The sequence below is a fragment of the Salvelinus namaycush genome, chromosome 26 (genome assembly GCF_016432855.1).
Source record: "Salvelinus namaycush isolate Seneca chromosome 26, SaNama_1.0, whole genome shotgun sequence".
NCBI classification, from domain to species: Eukaryota; Metazoa; Chordata; class Actinopteri; order Salmoniformes; family Salmonidae; genus Salvelinus; species Salvelinus namaycush.
The window spans coordinates 19,236,570-19,260,549 of NC_052332.1; the positions used below are offsets into that span (position 1 = coordinate 19,236,570).

The window sequence follows — 23,980 nt, forward strand, 5'->3', positions numbered from 1 at the left end:
AGCAGTTGTGTAGATAGGCTTATTTCATATTTTGTGACAGTTGAGCATGTTTCACCATCAATCTTTTCACTGTCAAATCCACAATTGTTTTATGAGGGATATACGTGTGATAGAAGTGAATATGAAATAACAAAAATGATGATTGTTTAAAAAATCTGGTTGGGAAATAGCTTTGCACCGAGACATAATAGGCATATTTTAAGTGTTTTAGTATTTTTGCAATTTTGTGTGTTCCAGGAACTCATTGTAATATTGTGTCATTCAGTGTATTACCAGACATATTATATCAATTTTACATAACAAATTGCCAAATCTCTGGCAAGTTACCTGTCAAGTTTACAGTTTGCATTGGTTTGCATTTGTGGTGACAATAATATTTTGGTTTGCTTGTACAGTAGCCTAGGCCTATATGTTTATAATCATCCACATGTAGGCATATCGATCTCAGACATCAGTCGGGGAGGCTTCGATGTGCATGTAAACTCATGAGATCTACTTTGAGCATATTACTGCTGGTCTTTGAGTGTGCTCTTACTCCTGCCAGATACGAGTAATATTTTGAGGTATTTACGTCTACTCACGCTTTCATGTGACGGACTCGCATGTTTTGGAGTCGTCGATGCCTCGAATGACGGAGCAGTGACGAATGGCAGGCTCCGAGTGTATTCGCCTCTCACGTGAAAGCACAACGGAAGACCACATTCAGCCACAGTTGGCCTTCTGCAGGGTGAAGGTGACTCGCCTAGCCGCTGAGGGGAGAGCTGCAGAGAGGGAGCTGCGAGAAGCCATCCGCTACTCGCACTCATCCTGCAGGCTGAACATTTTAGACCCTGCAGGAACATCGACAAGAGCCTCCACCTCGGCTGCGACCTCGGGGGATATTATAGATAGGCTGTCCGCTGGGTTTTATCAGTGGCTGTGTATGCATGTGTTCTGCTCCGAACGGGCGCAAGAACCGCCCCAGATCCGCAGCGAACATTTTTCAGCTCAGCAAACCACTGCAGAGGGACCCGGAACGCCGGGAGAGCACCGAGAGCACGCGGAAAGCCCAGCGGGCCGTAGGCGAATGTAGGATGGTAAGTTATGATCTGTCGTTCCCTCGGTAGTGGTAATAGCTATGGAGTCATCGCTGCCATACTAGTATAACAGCAGACACATTGTAACCTATATATTTCCCCCATGAAAATCACGTGTTCTATTAAACCACAAAGACAAATTAAAATGCGCAGAGACACATTTCTTACCAAGCTACATTTTTCTGCCAACTAAGTCGTAAATGTGAGTCCAGGTACCATAGAGCGATCTATAGAAGACTGTCCTTGGTGTCTTAGCGCTTTAAGGTGTGATAAACAAAATAATGTCTGTTGCACTCAAGGGCATGCCACAAGGAGAGCTGGTGTAATATTACACCAATGTGCCTCAATTAGGAAGCCTATATATAGTCTATAGGAATAGGCTATATTATGTAGCGCAATATTGTTATTATTCAAGTGTAGGCTATATCATGATTAGTGAGGTGCAATTGGCTATGTGGCCTATACGGGTCGGGTGGCAGTCATAACCTTGATCTACTGCGTGTCCACTTGCGTATGCAATAATTTTGTCGCTCCAATCTCCCTTAAATGTATGGTGCTATGCATTGACTTGCTGAAAGAGGTTATTTGTCCATGTTGCTTCTCAGACAGTCCAAGATTTCAACACTCTCGTGGCGCTGTACCGAGAACAGGTCATCACTATTGGGGAGATTTCGGCCGATTGTCCCTCTTTACGGGCGGTGCTGCACCGCACCAGGACCAAAGGATGTACCATGGCCCAAGCTGCCCATCAGAATCTCACCGTGATATCTGGATCTGGGTAAGGAATCTACGATATACGGATACAGTTTCATTAACATTATATGTTGACTTCTTCAATTGTCACTGGAACTGTCCATGGTGCTAGTGTATGTCATTTTAAGGCGCGCTATTCGAGATAACAGCTTGCTACATGGTATGAAAGTCCCGCCTACTTCCTGGATCATCTCCCACAGTTTTGAATGGCCTTCAATACCCCTATTATATAATCAAATTCATTATAACGCGTCATTTATATATTATGTAAAATTATATATTCGTATTAGTGTATTAATTTACTTTTACCCAATGCCTTTGAAGGTTTTCGATAAGGAAAAATATTTTGGGGGTGATTTCTGGTATATCATAAAAATCAGTCTCAGTTCAACAGTTAATTACCTGATTAAGTACAACACCATTGGAAATGAATGTTGACATTTCCATGTATAGGAATATAAATTTAACTTTCAACATTATTTTCCAATGGTATTGTAGGCTACTTAATCAGGAAATAAAAAAAATCGTACTATGATTTATTCATTTTGATGATATATGAGAAATCTAATTTAAGATCTATGTAAAATTATTGTATTCGTGGATTAATTTACTTCTGATCAGTAGCGTGTGTAAAATCACTGAGGAAGCCCCAAACCGAGATATATAAGAGGCTGAGACAATAAGAATACACAGTGCCAGGATAAATTCACATACACCTTTGTTTTACCACAAAACCGGATGGCAACCTCTGTTACATGACCTACAGCATGGTCAAGCAAATTCATGTTTCCGATATTTTTGAATCACTAAACTATTGATTTAGAACCACAGAGTTACCGCAAGTCATTTCAACGTAAACATTTCAACATCATCAAATCACCTCTGCTTAGTCTAATACAGTGACAACTAAAAGATACCAACAACTATTTAGTCCCATCAATGTAAGCTCAATGTGATGTGGCTGTCCATGGTTCTAATTTCTGTGTGTGCGTGTGAGGTGTGCTCGTGCACATTATGTTGACTCACCCTACTAACCCAATGCCATCCTACTCTCTTTGATGTTGACAAAACGGTCTATCACTCTGTTATACAGTACACGCTTTTTTGTTGTTGTCCTAGGCTACCAGGCGAAATTTCTTGCTCGCTAGCCTAACTTCCATTCATTGGCAAAGTAAGCTAGTTAATATTAGCCTTCTACATCTAGCTACATATTGAACTTCCATCCTCTCAGGCCAGGGTCACAACAATGTATGAATTAATGGTTGGATTAGAATCACCATTATAATCATTGGCCAATACTGAGAATTAAGAAAAACCACAAGTCCAAATCCCTATCTCCATCCATGGCTAATTTAGGAAAGGGACAATTTTAGCTAGCTAGCCACCGGAGCCAGAGGACAACAACACAATGAGATGCAACAATTAAAGTTGTTTCTGTCAATGACATAGGCTCTCAAAGCGATTTGATAGGAGTGATGTCAAAATCCAAGCTGGCTTCCCTTGACACTTTTTTTGGTGCGCCAGGGCCATTCACAGTTGAGCTCGCTCAATTTAGCTCAATGCTGATTGGCAATTTTTTAAATACTTTTTATATCAAGGGAGGCTAAATACTCACTGGCTTCCCTTGCGTTCCATTCAATGCTGCGGGCGGCAAAAATGTGTTACTCGTTTGGACCAGACAACGTCAGATAGATAACCTAGACATAGAGAGACAGAGGGGAGCTGTTTTTCTCGCTCGGATGCTTTCTCTGGTGAGACACATTCAGCCTCTTGCGAATTGAAGGAAATGTATGAAACACAGAGAGACGAAAGATAAATTATTGTTATAATAATTGTATTTCTTGCCAATTTTGAGGGGGGGGGGGGGGGGGGCCTGACTTCTCTTGGCATTCATGAATATATACCATTGCTTCTGATGCCTTTTTCGATTGCGTTTTATGGAAAATTATGCTGTCGCTTCCTGTTGACAAGACCTATTGATAAATAGCTCCATGCCAAAACAACGTTTTACAGTGTCCAAATCAATAACCAATATGCAGAAACAGTTGATTATTGAAAACCTAAACATAGTACATTCTATCTACAAATAGCCTACATGTGCAAAAATAGTAATAATATGACCTGTATTTTTTAAACGAGCGTCTTATAAATACACATGCACCAAAAACCCTGTTGTTTTGACAAGTGTTAATACATTTCTCATTGATTAAGGGGGTGAGGAATGCGCTGTTGAAACTAACTCAAAAACCACATGGAAACTGGAGACATGTTTACATCACTGGTTAGAGGACAACCTGCAGAACACAGTCAGCTACATTTTGGAATGTTGCATTTTGATAGGGGGGTCACCAAAACAGTAGTAGTGCGTAGGTAAAATCACCTGGGAAGCAAATTCAGAAAAAGTAGTCATATTACAACCTGTGTTGTGATAATTGTGTTGTTTGTTCTATAACCTGTTAGTTCATATGCCTTGACACCATGATATATATAAGCCTGAGGCCGAGACAATAAGAAGACACAGTGGCAGAATTAATTAAACCACACATTCGTTTCATTACAAAACCGGAGAGCAGCATCTCTCTGGTGAAGTGCACAAAACATATTGCATATAACAGACAGTTACATAACCTACAGCATCGTCAAGCAATGTAATGTTTCTGAAAATGTCGGACTATTAAAAAAGAAAAGGAGAGCCGCACACTCTAGGAGCTCAGATGCAATAATTCAATAACCTAATAACCAACGTTTCGACAGACAAGCTGTCTTTATCAGGGTATAATGACAAACACAGCGGGTCACTAGTTTATATAGTTTCAAAGGGGACGCACAGGTGTCCGTAATCATGGCCGGGTGTGGCTTGATATCATTGGTTAATTTACAGATATAAATAGAACATATAAAAAGACATGAATGGATAGCATACGATCATAGATACAATTTGACTACATGGGCCTACAAACATTTACAATGAATAGCAAAATCACAGTAATCACAAGAATGGCTTCAGATCAAAGTCTACATTGAGACCGAACGGGGCAAGGGTCTTTAAATTAAAGATCCAGGCAGCCTCTCGTTTTAAGAATAAATTGTCAAGGTCACCCCCTGTCCTTAGGGAGGGTGATGTGTTCGATGCCGATATAACTTAGGGACAAAATAGAGTGGTTCGCTTCCAAAAAGTGGGCCGCAACTGGGTACGTCGACATTCATACTTTTAATTTGCGCTTCGTATTACCCACATCATTATTACCACAAGGACAAGTTATAAGATAAATATCTGCCTTAGTGGAGCACGTGATAACACCTTTGATTGTTATCTGATCCCCTGTTAGGGGGTGTTTGAAGGATCTACATTTGTAAGTGTCATTGCATTGAGCACAGCCATTACACTTCTAGTTCCCATCCGGTAAAGGTGCAACTAGACGTTGTGCAGCGGTATTTTGGGGTGGTAATTAAGAGTTGACCAATTGATCTGAGATTCCTGCCCCGCTAGAATACGACCATGGGAGGGTCCGAAAACACATTACCGATACTGTCATCGGTTCTTTGAAAGTGCCAATGTTTGTGAACGATTCCCTTAATTTGTTTAGAGAACTTTGAATAGTGGGCAGTAAGAACACAATAATGCTTCTTGCGAGACTGTCCTTGAAAGAGATCATGTCTCGATTTGTTTGGGATTTTCTCAATGGCAGTATTAATCTGACTGTTTTTTTACCCCCTCTCCTTGAATTTTCTTTGCGTCTCAGCCATTTTTTGCAAATTCTTTTGATTCGACAGAATTAGCTGTAGGGCAAGGGAAGAGGGTGACAGCTGTCGTGTCTTTGGCTATGCCAGATTAATTGCTATGACATGCTATTCTATAAAATAATTTCTCCGTAATTAATATTACCTGATTGAACTAATCATGTAAATGTAATTAACTAGAGAGGGACACCACAAAATAATATTTATAGAGCTGTTATCTTCCGAATAAACTCTTAAAGATGTAGTAATATTTTACATCCATAGCAGTCACATTAATCATCATTTTATTCAGTCTCATCTGAAAGTGGTAAATCCTTGGTTATCTGCAAGAATCCTGGCTAACAAGTTGAATCAGCAATACAAAATTGGGTTTAATTATTTATTTACTAAATACCTAACTAATCACACAGAATCACACATACACAATTAAATCATAACTTGATTACAAAGTGCCGTCATAAAGGAAAACGTCCCTAGCGGGCAGAATAGATATGACAGCTTGTTACACAAAGAAAAGGGGCGGGATTTTAGTGAAAGAGCGGGAGACTGGAACATAGGCGAAGCTGTACCATCGTAAATACAGTATCTTATGCATTCTAAATTACCGCCCATATGGAAAAGGAAATGCAATAAATATTTACTCTGAGCTGCGCTTCAGTAGGTTGGTGGTAGATGGACCGTGTCGCCAACCCGAGTCCTCTGTCCTTTGAAGAATGTCTCTGGTGGTCGCTGGATACGTTGAAGTAACGTTGATGTGTAGTAGACGGGATACTCTGACTGTCCTTCCTAACCTGCGTTTGTAGCAGCTGTTGCTAACTCAACAGCTAGGAGGTATCACTTCTGTAGTGAATACGAGTTCAAAGTTCATACCATTTGAAACCAAAGTCCATGCTGATGTTGTCTTAGTTCTGTAGTTATTATCTGAACCATTCTGACATCGGACCGTCATCCTAATGTCCCCGGAACAGGAAGTTATATTTTTGTCAATGGCTTTTATAGTGGAGGGAGAGGGGTGTGTCTGAAAAGTTTATAACCCATGTCTCTTCACAGGGGCGGGCCCCTGGTTGAGCAGAAGCCAAACTTATGAAAACCCAAATCTCTCATTTGGAAGCTAAAATTACATTTCATCTCTTCACAAATAATTTCATATTCAAACATTTGAATTAAACAACAATTCCATGTGAATCCGATACCTCTGACGTTTAGACTTTCCACAGTAGTTTATGTCATTCTATCATTGATGAGAATGTGTCAGAGGGCAACCGAACTGACATAATATACCTTAAGTACCACCGCATATGTTCAGTTGGTCGGATTACCAGAATATAGTTCATTTCCCCCCACTTCTGATGTTCCCAGAATCTCTATGTTAACCAAGGGGTTTTCTTATGTCACATCAGTTATAGTAGGGAGAGGGAAAAAGGGGGAAAGAGGTATTTATGACTGTCATAAACCTACCCCCAGGCCAACGTCATGACACAGCTATCAGCCCTCAACAAACTGTTACGATCAGTAGGTTTCCTGTAAAGATCTGTGTATAGAACATTATCCACACAAAAAATCAGAAGATTAAGGGAAATGATTTGAGGTGTGTCAGATTGCATAGTAAATCTCAGGTGCTCGGAACAAGAGTTAAGAAAAGCATGGAACGCCTGGAGCTGTTTTGCATCACCCCTCCATAGAACAAAAATATCATCAATGTACCGTTTACAAATAATGATGTTAGGCAAGAAAACATTTTTGAGAGGATTGAGAATTGACTGTTTATCCATGTAACCCACATACAAATTAGCATAGTTAGGATCCATAAGGGATCCCATAGCAGTACCCTTCGTCTGAAATAAAGAAATACTTTAGAAACATGAAATAGCTGTGTGTGAGTACTATTTCAGCCAATGTTATAATGCATGGACTGGAAGGTAGTTCAGTAGGTTCACGTTGCAGAAGAAAATGTTATATGGCCTCAATACCGCCCTCGTGTGGAATATTAGTGTATAATGACTCAACATCAAAAGTAACTATCGAAGTATTCTCATGGAGAGGATCAAGAGATTCAATAATAGAGATAATACTGCTGGTGTCCTTTACAAAGGAGGGGAGCTGTAATACGAGCGGTCTAATAAAATAGTCGATAAATGGGCTGTTACTGCATCAATGCCCGCTACAATAGGGCGCCCTGGAGGTTTTGCTAACATTTTAGTGTAATTTTGGCAAAGTATAGAAAGTGGCCATTTTAAGGTGTTGAATAGCCAAATAGTTACTTTTTTGGTTAACTGACCAGAACTTAAATACCCATCTAGGACAGTAAAGATAGTGTTCTGAAATTGGGAAGAGGGGTCACTTCTGAGTTTTTTGTAATGGGTTGTCAAGCAGTTGTCTATGACACTCATTTACATAAACTGTCCTATCCATGAGTACAACCGACCCACCCTTATCAGCAGGGCGGGTAAGGACTGACGTATCGGATTGTAAATCAAGCAAAGCTTGTTTTTCATCCTTAGTTAAAGTAGAAAAAACATGTTGACTCACCCTACTTGTAGAGAAATGCCAATGCCATCCTCATCTTTCATGTTGCTAAAACGGTCTATGACTCTGTCATACAGTACACGCTTTTATTTTTTGTTGTCCTACACTACCTGGCTTTAATACGTGCTCGCTAGCCTAACTTCCTTTCATTGGCAACAATACACCAGGCCAGCTAGTTAACATTAGCCTTCTACATCTAGCTACATGTTGAACTTCCATCCTCTCAGGCCAGGGGTGCAATGCATGAATTTATGGTTGGATCAGAATCGCCGTTATAATCATTGGCCAGTCCGGAGAATTTAGTTAAACCACAAGTCCAAATCCCTATCTATATCAATAACATTTTAATCAAATGTATATATAAAGCCTTTCTTACATCAGCTGATATCTCAAAGTGCTGTAGAGAAACCCAGCCTAAAACCCCAAACAGCAAGCAGTGCAGGTGTAGAAGCACGGTGGCTAGGAAAAACTCCCTAGAAAGGCCAGAACCTAGGAGGAAACCTAGAGAGGAACTAGACTATGAGGGGTGGCCAGTCCTCTTCTGGCTCTGCTGGGTGGAGATTATAACAGAATATGGCCAAAATGTTCAAATGTTCATAGATGACCAGCAGGGTCAAATAATAATAATCACAGTAGTTGTCGAGGGTACAACAGGTCAGCACCTCAGGAGTAAATGGCAGTTGGCTTTTTATTGCCGATCATTCAGAGTATCTCTACCGCTCCTGCTGTCTCTAGAGAGTTGAAAACAGCAGGTCTGGGACAGGTAGCACGTCAGGGACAGGTAGCACGTCCGGTGAACAGGTCAGGGTTCCATAGCCGCAGGCAGAACAGTTGAAACTGGATCAGTAGCACAGCCAGGTGGACTGGGGACAGCAAGGAGTCATCAGGCCAGGTAGTCCTGAGGCATGGTCCTGTGAGAGAGAAAGACAGAGAGAGAGAGAAAGAGAGAAAGAGAGAGAGAGAGAATTAGAGAGAGCATACTTAAATTCACACAAGACACCGGATAAGACAGGAGAAGTACTCCAGATATAACAGACTGACCCTAGTCCCCCGACACATAAACTACTGCAGCATAAATACTGGAGGCTGAGACAGGAGGGGTGGGGAGACACTGTGGCCCCATCCGACGATACCCCCGGACAGGGCCAAACAGGCAGGATATAACCCCACCCACTTTGCCAAAGCACAGCCCCACACACCACTAGAGGGATATCTTCAACCACCAACCTACTATCCTGAGACAAGGCCGAGTATAGCCCACAAAGATCTCCGCCACGGCACAACCCAAGGAGGGGCGCCAACCCGGACAGGAAGATCACGTCAGTGACTCAAGCCACTCAAGTGACGCACCCCTCCTAGGGACGGCATGGAAGAGCACCAGTAAGCCAGTGACTCAGCCCCTGTAATAGGGTTAGAGGCAGAGAATCCCAGTGGAGAGAGGGGAACCGGCCAGGCAGAGACAGCAAGGGCGGTTCGTTGCTATAGTGCCTTTCCGTTCACCTTCAAACTCCTGGGCCAGACTACACTCAATCATAGGACGTACTGAAGAGATGAGTCTTCAATAAAGACTTAAAGGTTGAGACAGAGTCTGCGTCTCTCACATGGGTAGGCAGACCATTCCATAAAAATGGAGCTCTATAGGAGAAAGCCCTGCCTCCAGCTGTTTGCTTCGAAATTCTAGGGACAGTAAGGAGGCCTGCGTCTTGTGACCGTAGCGTACGTGTAGTTATGTACGGCAGGATCAAAACGGAAAGATGGGTAGGAGCAAGCCCATGTAATGCTTTGTAGGTTAGCAGTAAAACCTTGAAATCAGCCCTTGCCTTAACAGGAAGCCAGTGTAGGCAGACTAGCACTGGAGTAATATGATCAAATTTTTTGGTTGTAGTCAAGATTCTAGTAGCCGTGTTTAGCACTAACTGAAGTTTATTTAGTGCTTTATCCGGGTAGCCGGAAAGTAGAGCTTTGCAGTCGTCTAACCTAGAAGTGACAAAAGCATGGATACATTTTTCTGCATAATTTTTGGACAGAAAGTTTCTGATTTTTGCAATGTTACGTAGATGGAAAAAAGCTGTCCTTGAAACAGTCTTGATATGTTCGTCAAAAGTGAGATCAGGGTCCCAAGTAATGCTGAGGTCCTTCACAGTTTTATTTGAGACGACTGTACAACCATTAAGATTAATTGTCAGATTCAACAGAAGATCTCTTTGTTTCTTGGGATCTAGAACAAGCATCTCTGTTTTGTCTGAGTTTAAAAGTAGAACATTTTCAGCCATCCACTTCCTTATGTCTGAAACACAGGCTTCCAGGGAGGGCAATTTTGTGGCTTCACCATGTTTCATCGAAATGTACACCTGTGTCTCATCCGCATAGCAGTGAAAGTTAACATTATGTTTCCGAATGACATCACCAAGAGGTAAAATATATAGTGAAAACAATAGTGGTCCTAAAACGGAGCCTTTAGGAACACCGAAATTTACAGTTGATTTGTCAGAGGACACACCATCCACAGAGACAAACTGATATCTTTCCGACAGAGCAGATCAAAACCAGGCCAGAATTTGTCCGTGTAGACCTATCCATGGTTAATTTAGGAAAGGGACGACTTTAGCTATCTAGCTAGCCACCGGTGGACAGTGACATCGAGATGCAACATTTCAAGTTTCTTTCTGTCAATATTGATGTTTGGCTTGTGATTGGTCTAAAGCCAAGTCCAAACTGGCTTCCATTGCTACTTTTTTTTTTGGTGTACCAGGACCCTTCACAGCTGAGCTCACTCAGTTTAGCTCAACACTGATTGGTTAATATATATATTTATTATATAATTTAACCAGGCGAGTCAGTTAAGAACAAGTTATTATTTACATTGATAGTCTACCGGGGAACAGTGGGTTAACTTCCTTGTTCAGGGGCAGAACGACATATTTTTACCTTGTCAGCTCAGGGATTCGGTCCAGCAACCTTTCGGTTACTGGCCCGATGCTCTAACCACTAGGCCTCAAGGGAGGCCAAATGCTTGATGGCTTCCCTTGCATTCAGTGTTACCAGTGGCAACATTGTCAAATTCTTTCTGACCAGACAGCATCAGATAGAGAAAGCGGGGCGCAGTTTCGTTCGCTCGGATGCTTTCTCCGGTGAGATACATTCAGGCTTTTGCGAATTGAAGGACATTTCTGAAACACAGAGAGATTAAATTTTAAAAAAAATTATACTTTTTTTCTTAGTCAATTTTTTGGGGAAACCTGGCTTCCCTTGGCATCCATGAGTACACTCCACTGCACCAATACAGAAAGAGAAACACACTGTTTTGTCAATTATCACGTTGAAATCAATTACTCAAGAGGAGGAAGATGAGGTTGCACGTCCTGTTAAAAAACACTCAGAATCTGGGAATAATGTGTGCATCACTGTTTAGAGGACAATTTGTAGAAGACAGCTAGCTACATTTTGAAGTATTGCATTTTGATTTAAGTGGGTCGCTGACAGGGTAAGTGTAACGCAACACTGAAATCAATAGAACGGGGCAAACTTTTTGGGGTGTAGCTCTGTTTAAAATAACACAATTCAAAGGCCACACAGAAACTTGGAATAACCTATACATGGTTGGTTAGATGAAAATGTATAAGGCTTATATCCAATGATGTATATAAACCCTGGATTGCTTATGCTGTGCATTTGTGGTACGTCCAACCGGCCTCACGCCAGCCCAGGACTTCCACATCTGACTTCTTCACCTACAGGATCGTCTGAGACCAGACACCCGGACAGCTGAGGAGTATTTATGTCTGTAACAAATTCATTCTGATTAGCTGGGCCAGCTCCACGGTGGGTGGGCTTGGCTTCCAAGTGGGTGGGCTTATGCCGCCCAAGCCCACCCATGGCAGCACCCCTGCCCAGTCATGTGAAATCCATAGATTAGGGCCTAATGAATTTATTTCAATTGACTGATTTCTTTATGTGAACTGTAACTCAGTAAAGGCGTTGAAATTGTTTCATGTTGCGTTAGTATTTTTGTTCAGTATATATTTTGGAATGGCAGATGTTGATTTCACGAGGCTGCCTGCCATCACGGAAAAGGGGACAAACTACTTTTTCTGTTGGTTAACTTCAACGAATCATGACCTGCCATAGGATATCAACAGTGACAACGGTTGGCTGCTATTTAAGTCATAGTTTGACTCTCAGATCAGTGTATTGGTGTATGGCCGGCGACTTTAATAGAGAGACCGCCCCAAATGAGGAAGAAAATGCTAGCTGTGTTCTAAGTCCTGCAAGCCCCAGCGCGTATGACAAAGTTAACCGTACAAAACCAAAGATATTCATCTGGTTTAAGCAATTGATTTTGTGTCATCATGTTGACTAAAAACTTTTATACTAACATCACCAATCTCAGGTTAATAGGATGTGTAATTCCCCCCCAATTCGATGTGGTCAAAACGTCAGTTTGTGTAATGTAGTAACAAATACAAATGCATCATGGAAAGTAGCGTCATATACATTAATTAGATATGGCAAAATAAATCTATTTAGGGTGATAGTAAATGAAGAAAACTCAACAATCACATATATTTCTCACTAGTTTAACCATTTAGAGATTAAAACATGAGCACTCCATAGTCAGCACATTCTTTCGACTTCCCGACTTAAATGACCGCCTTTTCATGAATCTTTTGAAGGCCGTTCAAAAACAGCGTGATACTTGATCCAAGAAGCAGGCGGGACTTTCATACCATAGTAACCAACTGTCTTTGCTTTATCAAGAAAAGCTACAGTGACTTTCTCATAGGTAGCCTGAAAATGTGTTTAACACTTTTTTAGTCACTACATGATTCCATTTGTGTTATTTCTTAGTTTTGATGTCTTCACTATTATTCTACAATGTAGATAATAGTAAAAAATTAAGAAAAACCCTTGAATGAGTAGGTGGTCCATTAAAATAACATCAACTTGATCAGAAATACAGTGTAGACATTGTTAATGTTGTAAATGACTATTGTAGCTGGAAATTACTGATTTTTAATGGAATCTCTACGTATGCATACAGGTCCATTATCAGCAACCATCACTCCTGTGATCCAATGGCACGTTGTGTTAGCTAATTCAAGTTTATCATTTTAAAAGGCTAATTGATCATTAGAAAACCTTTTACAATTATGTTAGCACAGCTGAAAACGGTTGTGCTGATTAAAGAAGCAATAAAACTGGCCTTCTTTAGACTAGTTGAGTATCTGGAGCATCAACATTTGTGGGTTCGATTACAGTGAAGATGCGACTCCGGGATGCTGGCCTTCAAGGCAGAGTTCCTCTGTCCAGTATCTATGTTCTTTTGCCCATCTTAATCTTTTCTTTTTATTGTTGTAGAAGGCCAGCATCCCGGAGTCGCCTCTTCACTGTTGACGTTGAGACTGGTGTTTTGGGGGTACTATTTAATGAAGCTGCCAGTTGAGGACTTGTGAGGCGTCGGTTTCTCAAACTAGACACTAATGTATGTGTCCTCTTGCTCAGTTGTGCACCGGGGCATCCCACTCCTCTTTCTCTTCTGGTTAGAGCCAGTTTGCGCTGTTCTTTGAAGGGAGTAGTACCCAGCGTTGTACCAGATCTTCAGTTTCTTGGCAATTTCTCACATGGAATAGCCTTCATTTCGCAGAACAAGAATAGACTGACAAGTTTCAGAAGAAAGTTCTTTGTTTCTGGCCATTTTGAGCCTGTAATCGAACCCACAAATGTTGATGCTCCAGATACTCAACTAGTCTAAAGAAGGCTAGTTTTATTTCTTCTTTAATCAGAACAACAGTTTTCAGCTGTGCTAACATAATTGCAAAGGGGTTTTCTAATGATCAATTAGCCTTTTAAAATGATAAACTTGGATTAGCTAACAGAACGTGCCATTGGAACACAGGAGTGGAGGTTGCTGATAATGGGCCTTTGTATGCCTATGTAGATATTCCATAAAAAATCCACCGTTTCCAGCTACAATAGTCATTTACAACATTAACAATGTCTAAACTGTATTTCTGATCAATTTGATGTTATTTTAATGGGAAAAATATATATATATTTCAGTAACAAGGACATTTCTAAGTGACCCCATGAATTTCTTTCATTCTTAATGCATTTGAACTAATCAGTTGTGTTGTGACAAGTTAGGGGTGGTATACAGAAGATATACCTATTTGTTAAAAATGACCAAGTGCATATTATGTCAAGAACAGCTCAAATGAGCAAAGAGAAACGAAAGTCCATCATTACTTTAAGACATAAAGGTCAGTCAGTATGGAAAATGTTTATCTTTGAGTGCAGTAACCAAAACCGTCAAGTGCTATGATGAAACTAGCTCTCATGAGGACCGCCACAGGAAAGGAAGATCCAGAGTAACCTCTGCTGCAGAGGATAAGTTCCTTAGAGTTAACTGCACTTCAGATTGCAGCCCAAATAAAAGCATTCAAGTAACATACACATCTCAACATCAACTGTTCAGAGGAGACTGTGTGAATCAGGCCTTCATGGTCGAATTGCTGCAAAGAAACCACTTCTAAAGGACACCAATAAGAAGAAGAGAGTTGCTTGGGCCAAGACCGGTGGAAATCTGTCCTTTGGTCTGATGAGTCTAAATTTGAGATTTTTGGTTCCAACCGCTGTGTCTTTGTGAGACGCAGAGTAGGTGAACAGATGATCTCCTCATGTATGGTTCCCACCATGAAGCTTGGAGGAGGAGGTGTAATGATGTTGAAGGCACACTTAACCAGCATGGCTACCACAACATTTTGCAGCGATAAGCCATCCTGTTTGGTTTGCGCTTAGAGGGATTATAATTTGTTTTTCAACAGGACAAGACCCAAAACACACCACCAGGCTGTGTAAGGGCTATTTGACCAAGGATAGTGATGGAGTAATGCATCAGATGACCTGGCCTCCACAATCACCCAACCTCAACCTAATTGAGATGGTTTGGGATGAGTTGGACCGCAGAGTGAAGGAAAAGCAGCCAACAAGTGCTCAGCATATGTGGGAACTCCGTCAAGACTGTTGGAAAAGCATTCCTCATGAAGCTGGTTGAGAGAATGCCAAGAGTGTGCAAAACTGTCATCAAGGCAACGGGAGGCTACTTTGAAGAATATAAAATATATTTTGATTTGTTTAACACTTATTTGGTTACTACATGATACCATATGTCTTATTTTATAGTTTTTATGTCTTCACTATTATTCTACAATGTAGAAAATAGTAATAATATGAAAAACCCTTGAATAAGTATGTGTGTCCAAACTATTGACTGGTTGTGTGTGTGTGTGTGTGTGTGTGTGTGTGTGTGTGTGTGTGTGTGTGTGTGTGTGTGTGTGTGTGTGTGTGTGTGTGTGTGTGTGTGTGTGTGTGTGTGTGTATATGTATGTATGTATGTATGTATGTATGTATGTATGTATGTATGTATGTATGTATGTATATATATATATATATATAGTATTTATTTTCTAAAAACTTTGGTGAGACAAAATAATTCACTCGCGGGCTGGTTTTGGCCGTCAGCCACCTATTTCCAGCCCCTGCTTTAAAGCCAGGGGGATTCAAGAAGGGCCAAGGATAGGAGCCAGTGATCAGATTTGAAACTGTCCATTCTCCAACTGTGTATATGTGCTTTAGGCCAGAGGATGGGGAGATCCACCCAGAGATCTGCCGGCTCTTCATTCAGCTGCAGTGCTGCCTGGAGATGTTCATCACGGAGATGCTCAAGTCCATGTGTCTACTGGGAGTGCTGCAGCTCCACAGGAAAGGTGCTATACCAATCTCAACCAGCAGAGGGCAGGGTAGTCCAGAGTAAAACGTTCAGTGTCATTCCAAGATAAAGTGCAGTGTATCTTCTCACAATGAAATAAGATGTAGCTACTGTAGTATGGCACACATGAAGACATCAAAGCCAAATTCCATAGTTTTCTTATATCTCAGACAAAGCATTGGAACATTTAGACATGCAGTTCAGACATTCACAAGCTATTCACAGGTTACCCAGTGTTATATGTTGATCATATGTAAATCCCTCTCACAGGAAAAGATTCATACCCAGAGCCCAGGTTGGACTTCAAGATGGATGAGAGCTCTGATGTGCCCATTCTGGAGGAGCACTCCTCCTCACCTGTAGACTACCAACATGAGTCCTGGCTGGTGTGCACCGATATTGAAAACATAGAGAGGTACAGTATAATGCAAAATGCTAATACACTCATGGTCTCTCATAGTGAGAATGCCCAGGTCACATGAGTATAGGCCATACATAAAGAGGATTATCAACAGACTGGACATCATAGTCAACATGATATCATTGATGAGCTTTAGTCTGTGATGCTTTTGCAAAAAGATGTGCGGTATTGATGCATAATGCATTCAATGTGAAAAAAACAGTTGGTGATAAAGCTGCAATGGTGAAATTGGTGAAAGACTCAGACAGACACAGATAGACGCAGGCAGGCAGACTCTAATCTCAACCCTAAACCTAACCCTCACCCTAATCCTAGCTTCATGTCCACATCCCGGCTCAACCTTAGCCATAATCCTAACCTTAATCCTTGCTTTGTCTCTACATCTTTGCTCAACTCTAGCCACAGGATTATGGTTAGGGTTGAGGTGGGAGTTAGGGTTGAGCTGGAATGTGAACATGAAGTTAGGATTATGTTTTAGAGGTCTTCTGGGTCCAAAAGGTTGGACCCAGAACAGACCAGCTACGTGTATAAACAGACCAGCTACGACCTTCGTAAGGTCATCAAATAGCCAAAACGAGAGTACAGGGACAAAGTGGATTCACAATTCAACGGCTCAGGCCACGAGACGTATATGGCATGGCCTCCAGACAATCACGGATTATAAAGGGAAAGCCAGCCGTGTCGCAGACACAGACGCCTCGCTCCCGGACGAGCTTAACACGTTCTTCACCCGCTTCGAGGAAAACAACATCAAGCAGCAGACACGGGGCCCCAACGCTCACAAGGACTGTGTGGTCTCGTTCTCCCGCTCAGACGGTATCCCAAGCCGCGTCCTCAGAGTATATGCAGACCAGCTGGCTGGAGTGTTTACGGATATATTCAATCTCTCCATATCTCAGTCTGTTGTACCCACTTACTTCAAGGTGTCCACCATTGTTCCTGTACCCAAGAAAGCAAAGGTAACGGAACTAAATTACTATCGCCCTGTAGCACTTACTTCTGTCATCATGAATTGCTTTGAGAGGCTAGTTAAGGATTATATCACCTCCACTTTAACCGACATCTTAGACCCACTACAATTCACTTATTGCCCCAACAGATCCACGGATGACGCCATTACACTGCACACTGCCCTATCCCACCTGGACCAGAGAAATACCTATGTAAGAATGCTGTTCATCGACTACAGCTCAGCATTCAACACCATAGTACCCTCAAAGCTCATCAATAAGCTAAGGACCCTGTGACTAAACACCTCCCTCTGCAACTGGATCCTGGACTTCCTGACGGGCCACCCCCAGTTGGTAAGGGTAGGTAACAACACATCTGCCATGCTGATCCTCAACACATAGGCCCCCAGGGGTGCGTGCTCAGTCCCCTCCTGTACTCCCTGTTCACCCATGACTGCACGGCCAAGCACGACTCCAACACCATCATTAAGTTTGCTGATGACACAACAGTGGTAGGCCTGATCACAGACAATGATGAGACAGCCTATAGGGAGGAGGTCAGAGACCTGGCAGTGTGGTGCCAGGACAACAACCTCTCCCTCAATGTGATCAAGACTAAGGAGATGATTGTGGACTACAGGAAAAGGAGGACTGAGCACGCCCCCAATCTCATCGACGGGGCTGTAGTGGAGCAGATTGAGAACTTAAAGTCCCTTGGTGTCCACATCACCAACAAACTATCATGGTCCAAACACACCAAGACAGCTGTGAAGAGGGAACAACAACAACTATTCCCCCTCAGGAGACTGAAAAGATTTGGCATGGTTCCTCACAGATCCTCAAAAAGGTCTACAACTGCACCATAGAGAGCATCCTGACTGGTTGCATCACCGTCTGGTATAGCAACTGCTCGGCCTCCAACCGCACCGCAAATGCGTACGGCCCAGTACATCACTGGGGCCAAGCTTCCTGCCTAGTCATAGACTGTTGTCTCTGCTACCACACAGCAAACGGTACCGGAGCGCCCTAGGTCCAAAAGGCTTCTTAACAGCTTCTACCCCCAAGCCGCAAGACTCCTGAACAGCTAATCAAATGTCTACCTGGACTATTTGCATTGTCCACCCCCTCTACCTATATGTACAGATTACCTCAATTACCTTGACTAACCTGTGCCCCCGGACATTGACTCTGTACCGGTACCCCCTGTATATAGCCTCGCTACTGTTATTTTATTGTTGCCCCTTAATTACTTGTTATTTTTAATTTTTTCTTATTTATTTTTTTGTATTTATTTTTGTATTTGATTTTTTCATCAGATTATTTTAGTAAATACTTTCTTAACACATTTTTTTCTTAAAACAAAATTGTTGATTAAGGGCTTGTAAGTAAGAGTTTCACTGTAAGGTCTACACATTTTGTATTCTGCGACAAATACAATTTGATTTGATTTTGAATATCATCAAGGACCTCAGCCACCTGAGCCACGGCCTGTTCACCCCGCTACCATCTAGAAGGCAGAGACGGTACAGGCGCATCAAAGATGGGAGAGAGAGACTGAAAAACAGCTTCTATCTCCAGGCCATCAGACTCTTAAACAGTCACCACTAGCCGGCCTCCGCCCAGTACCCTGCCCTGAACCTTAGTCACTGTTCTAGCCGGCTACCACCAGGTACTCTACCCTGAACCTTAGAGACTACTGGCCTATAGAGTCATTGAACACTGGTGACTTTAATAATGTTTATCGGCAGGTAGCTTGGCAGTTAAGAGTGTTGTGCCAGTAACCGAATGGTTGCTGATTCGAATCCCCGAGCCGACTGTCGATGTGCCCTTGGAGTTTCTCCCATTCTTCTCTGCAGATCCTGCCATGCTCTGTCAGGTTGGATGGGGAGCGTCGCTGCACATCTATTTTCAGGTCTCTCCAGAGATATTCAATCGGGTTCAAGTCAGGGCTCTGGCTGGGCCACTCAAGGACATTCAGAGACTTGTCCCGAAGCCCCTCCTGCGTTGTCTTGGCTGTACTGTATGCTTAGGGTCAATGTCCTGTTGGAAGGTGAAGCTTTGCCCTAATCTGCGGTCCTGAGCGCTCTGGAGCAGGTTTTCATCAAGGAGCTCTCTGTACTTTGCTCTGTTCATCTTTCCCTCGATCCTGACTAGTCTCCCCGTCGCTTCCTCTGAAAAACATCCCCACAGCATGATGCTGCCACCACAATGCATCACCATAGGAATGGTGCCAGGTTTCTCATGGTCTGAGTCCTTGATTAAATAGATTGTTTTTCTCACCCATCTAAAGGCTTCCTTCTTTACACACTGTCATTTAAGTTAGTATTGTGGAGTAATCCATCCTCAGTTTTCTCATATCACAACCATGAGAAAACTCTTTAACTCCACAACTCTTTAAACTCTTTAACTCCCTGAGCAGTTTCCTTCCCCTCCGGCAACTGAGAAAGGAAGGACGCCTCTATCTTTGCACTGACTGGGTGTATTGATACACCATCCAAAGCCTTATTTAATAACTTCACCATGCTCAAAGGGATATTCAGTGTAAGGTTTTCTTTTCTTCTTTTCACCAATCGGTGCCCTTCTTTGCGAGGTGTTGAAGAACCTCCCTGGTCTTTGTGGTTAAATCTTTGCTTAAAATTCACTACTCGATTGCGGGACCTTACAATTATCTGTATGTGTGGGGTACAGTATGGGGTAATCATTCAAAAATCATGTTAACTACTATTATTGAACACGGAATGAGTCCATGTAACCTATTATGCGATTTGTTAAGCACATTTTTACTCCTGAATGTATTTAGGCTTGCCATAACAAAGGAGTTGAATACTTATTGACTAAAGAAATGTCAGCTTTTAGTTTGTTATAAATTTAAAAAATGTTCTACAAACTAAATTTCATTTTGACATTATGGGGTATTGTGTGTAGATCAGTGGCAAAAACATCTAATTTGAATCCATGTTAAACACAGGCTGTAACAACAAATGTGGGAAAAGTAAAGGGGTGTGAATACTTTCTGAAAACACTGTAACTATTTGCATTGAATGCAATGTATTGACTTATACTTGTTTTTTCAAAAGCATCACAGAATGATGTATGTCAGTTGACACCAGGCTGGTTACAGTAGAAGTTCATGTGTTTCAGTTTGTGTGTGCTTCCCCTGTGACTATTTAGAGGTGGTAGGGGAGACTGGGGTAAGTTGAGACATTTTTACATTAAGCATCAAACAGTCTCCATGAAATGATGACCTCTTCCTAAATATTTGGTCAAATAATACATTTTGTGTATTGTTTCCTACAAACAAGGGTGGCTCAACGTACCACATTGGCTCAACTTACCCCATTAGCTCAACATACCCAACTCTCCCCTAAATGGATTTAACCATGATTCACCCTGTCTCCCTAGGGACATGCGAGAGATGAGAAACCTACTAAGCAAACTCAGGGAGACCATGCCGTTACCACTGAAAAACCAAGGTAAGTGGCATTTGTACGGTATGAGTATCACGACTCAGGATAAGACCCAGATGCAGACACAGGAGGCGGATAGTACGATTCTCAGAATATTTATTATAACAAAAGGGACAGGCAAAAGCCAGGTCGAGGGCAGGCAGTGGTTCGTAAAGCAGGTCCGAGTCAGGCAGGTACAGGACGGCAGGCAGGCTCAGGGTCAGGACAGGCAGAAACGGCAGAACCGGGAAGACTAGAAAACAAAAACTTGAGAACAGGAAAAAATGGGAAACATGCTGGTACGACCTAACAAGACGAGACGAACTGGCAACAGACAAACAGAAAATGCAGGTATAAATACGTAGCGGATAATGGGGAAAATGGGAGACACCTGGTGAGGGGTGGAGACAACCACAAGGCCGGTGAAACAGATCAGGGTGTGACAATGAGTGGATTAAATCATAAAAAATACACGAGATTGAAGGCACTGCACTGCACTGTACTCAGGTTTCCCTGTCTGTGTTCTGTCTAGATGACAGCAGTCTGCTGAATCTCACTCCATACCCGCTGGTCAGGCAGAGGAAGAGGCGCTTCTCTGGGTTCTGCTGCCTGGTGTCCAGCTGAGTGCCTGATAGGGCCTGCAGGCAGCAGCAAGGGGAACACACCAACCCTACCCAACACCTTACATGTTTTCCAACTTATTACTGCCATTTAGGAAAGGATCTTTGTTTTATCTTAAGCTGATCAGTCACTTTACTTTTGAATATGATTCGCTGTAGAAAAAGCTATTGAAAGGATAATGATGTTATTTTGCTATTATGTTATTCAAGCCAGCTCCCTTTGTAGAAAAGGAGAACCTTTATAGGTCTATAGGCGAGCCCTAACAGATGTGCCAAGCTGATGACATAAGAGATTCAGTATGTTGGTAGACGGCTTCGCCTAAACTTTGCCTTCAGACATCTTCCTCAGAATGTCATTATATTTATTTCACTGTGCAATGCTTCTTTTGCAGTCTTCCATGAAAAGGAAACCGGTCTCCAATGTACATTTTCCATCAGAAGGGCTTTGCAATGTTACTTATAAAAGCCATTTGTCATTGAATGTAAATCAAATATATAAACAATGGTCAAAATTCTGTTTTGTATGAAACTTTCTTTGAATCATTTTTATTTAGATCTGAAGATTGGATGTCTACTGTAAATCGTTTGCATCTATTTATTTTGTATGTCTTGGCAGAAAGAGTACAGCATGAATATTGCTCAAAGTACTGTTGTAGATTTGTAGTGTATAGATGTTGCGCTATAGATTATTCTATGAATGATAGTATGTATAGGCCATTTTATAATGTGAATAAACTTTTTGTATAGAAATAATAGTTTTTGTCTGGTTTATACAGTGGCTCTGATCTGTAGTGTCTTGATGTTTGGATTCAGAGCCAATACGTGATGTTCACTGAGAGGATACACCCATTTAAAAAAAAATACTGTAGTATACTATGGTATACAGTGTCTTCAGAAAGTATTCACACCCCTTGACAGCCTGAATTTAAAATTGATTCAATTGAGATTTTATGTCACTGGCCTAGACACAATACCCCATAATGTCAAAGTGGAATCTTGTGAACATTGTAGACAAAAAAATGACAAATCGATTTTTATCCCACTTTGTAACACAACAAAATGTGGAAAAAGTCAAGGGGAGTGAATACTTTCTGAAGGTACTGTAAATATTATATTATTTACTGTAGCATTTTTGCGGACTTTACTGTAGTATTCAATATAGTGTTTTTGTGGACTAAAGTCCGCTAAAACACGACAGTGAATACTGTCGTGTTTACTGTAGTTTACTGTAGTTTACTGTAGTATACTGTAGTATTTATAAATACTGTTGTAAAAGAAAACTGTAGTATATACTATAATTCATGTACTATTTTTGCAGATAGTAGTATACTGTTGTATTTGGGTCTTTCTATAAATAAAGTGGCCAATGTGTAACATCAGGGTAAACATTTCAAAATGGTTTGATATACTGTACGTATATTTAAATATGATTTTCTTGCAGTTTCACATCTGTAGTTACAGGAAAAAGAGTCTAGGTAGGCACAATGAGACCATAACTCCTAGCAACTGCAAAACATCGTTGTCATTCAAAATGTCACATGAAACATGTATACTGCTTGTTTCTTTGTCATGCCTAGTAGCCAGGTCTGTTTGTGCTTTAGTCAACTAATCTATCATTTATAGCCATGCTAAACCTTCCAGAATAACTCAACAGCATTTCTATATTTTTTAATAGTTGATATAATAATTTAATGCAATAATATAATACAATGGGTTCTGTCAACAAAAACGTTGACAATAATAATAACAAAATCATTAAAATTAGCAAACTCTTCAAGCAGTGTGTGTGTGTGAGTGTGAGTGAGTGAGTCTGACATTCTAGAGGACAAAGGAATGAAGGAAAGACAGAGGGGAGCGACCTCTGACCTTCTCATCCAATGAATTTTGAGAAGGAGACGAGGAGAGAGGAAGCAACGAATCAAGGAAATTCAATTGAGATTCTCCCAAGGACAGAGGAAGCAAGTATTTGACAGCTACAGTATTAAACATGTTTGACAGTGCCAGGCTGACTGACTGAGCTACCATAATACCCATGGCCTGTCGAGAAACAACCCCTAGTCCCTACTGCCCAGTCTAGACACTTGCGGAGATCTGAGAGAGATTGATGGGTGGTGACATGGTGAGAGCTCCACCTTACCCTCTGATAGGCTTGATGGAATTTTGGTGGTATTGCTTACACCTGTCCAATTCTCTCAGATCTCCACAAGTGTCTAGGGAAAGGGGCTTTGGTTTTATATAATTTTTAGATTTCTATTCAACAAGGAATAAACAGGTCGTTTTCACGTTCCCGATTGCTCCGTTTTAACTCGGAAAACATTCGATCAAAATGTACACGAACCGTAATCTTACCTCAGGATTCTTGACTTAACATGATGTAAGCTAATTATCTTGACCACCTAATTATCTTGACCACCGTAACAACATCGACTCCAAAATGTTCTGTCAATCTTCGAGATCAACATTCATTCCCACACTTTGGCTGTTGTTAAATTGTGTGCGGTATCACACAAGCTTTTTATCCTTTAGTGAATCAGCTGATGTTGAGAGAAAATGTCCCCATGTAGCTGAACAGCTAGACATCAAACGCGCATCAAACAACTATTATGCAGTAATTATTGAAGAACCCCTTTAATTAAAGACGGTATTGATTTTTGTTTTATTAATCATGTTAAAGCTCCT

General features: G+C 41.5%; 1 protein-coding gene across 2 annotated transcripts; it reads left to right on the forward strand.

Annotated features, from left to right (window-relative positions):
- The first annotated feature begins 578 nt into the window (after positions 1-578).
- Positions 579-21,992, forward strand: LOC120021225 (regulator of G-protein signaling 7-binding protein B-like). Of its 2 annotated transcripts, none has more exons than XM_038964890.1 (6): positions 579-1,076; positions 1,682-1,854; positions 15,732-15,862; positions 16,135-16,279; positions 20,638-20,708; positions 21,214-21,813. In XM_038964890.1, exons 1-6 carry the CDS (start codon positions 927-929, stop codon positions 21,303-21,305), a joined length of 762 nt encoding a protein of 253 aa, XP_038820818.1. In that variant the 5' UTR covers positions 579-926; the 3' UTR covers positions 21,306-21,813. The 2 variants fall into 2 exon arrangements, with proteins under 2 accessions (XP_038820818.1, XP_038820819.1); XM_038964891.1 differs by having other exon boundaries at positions 927-1,080; positions 1,686-1,854; positions 15,732-15,905; positions 16,160-16,279; positions 21,214-21,992.
- Positions 21,993-23,980: the final 1,988 nt, after the last annotated feature.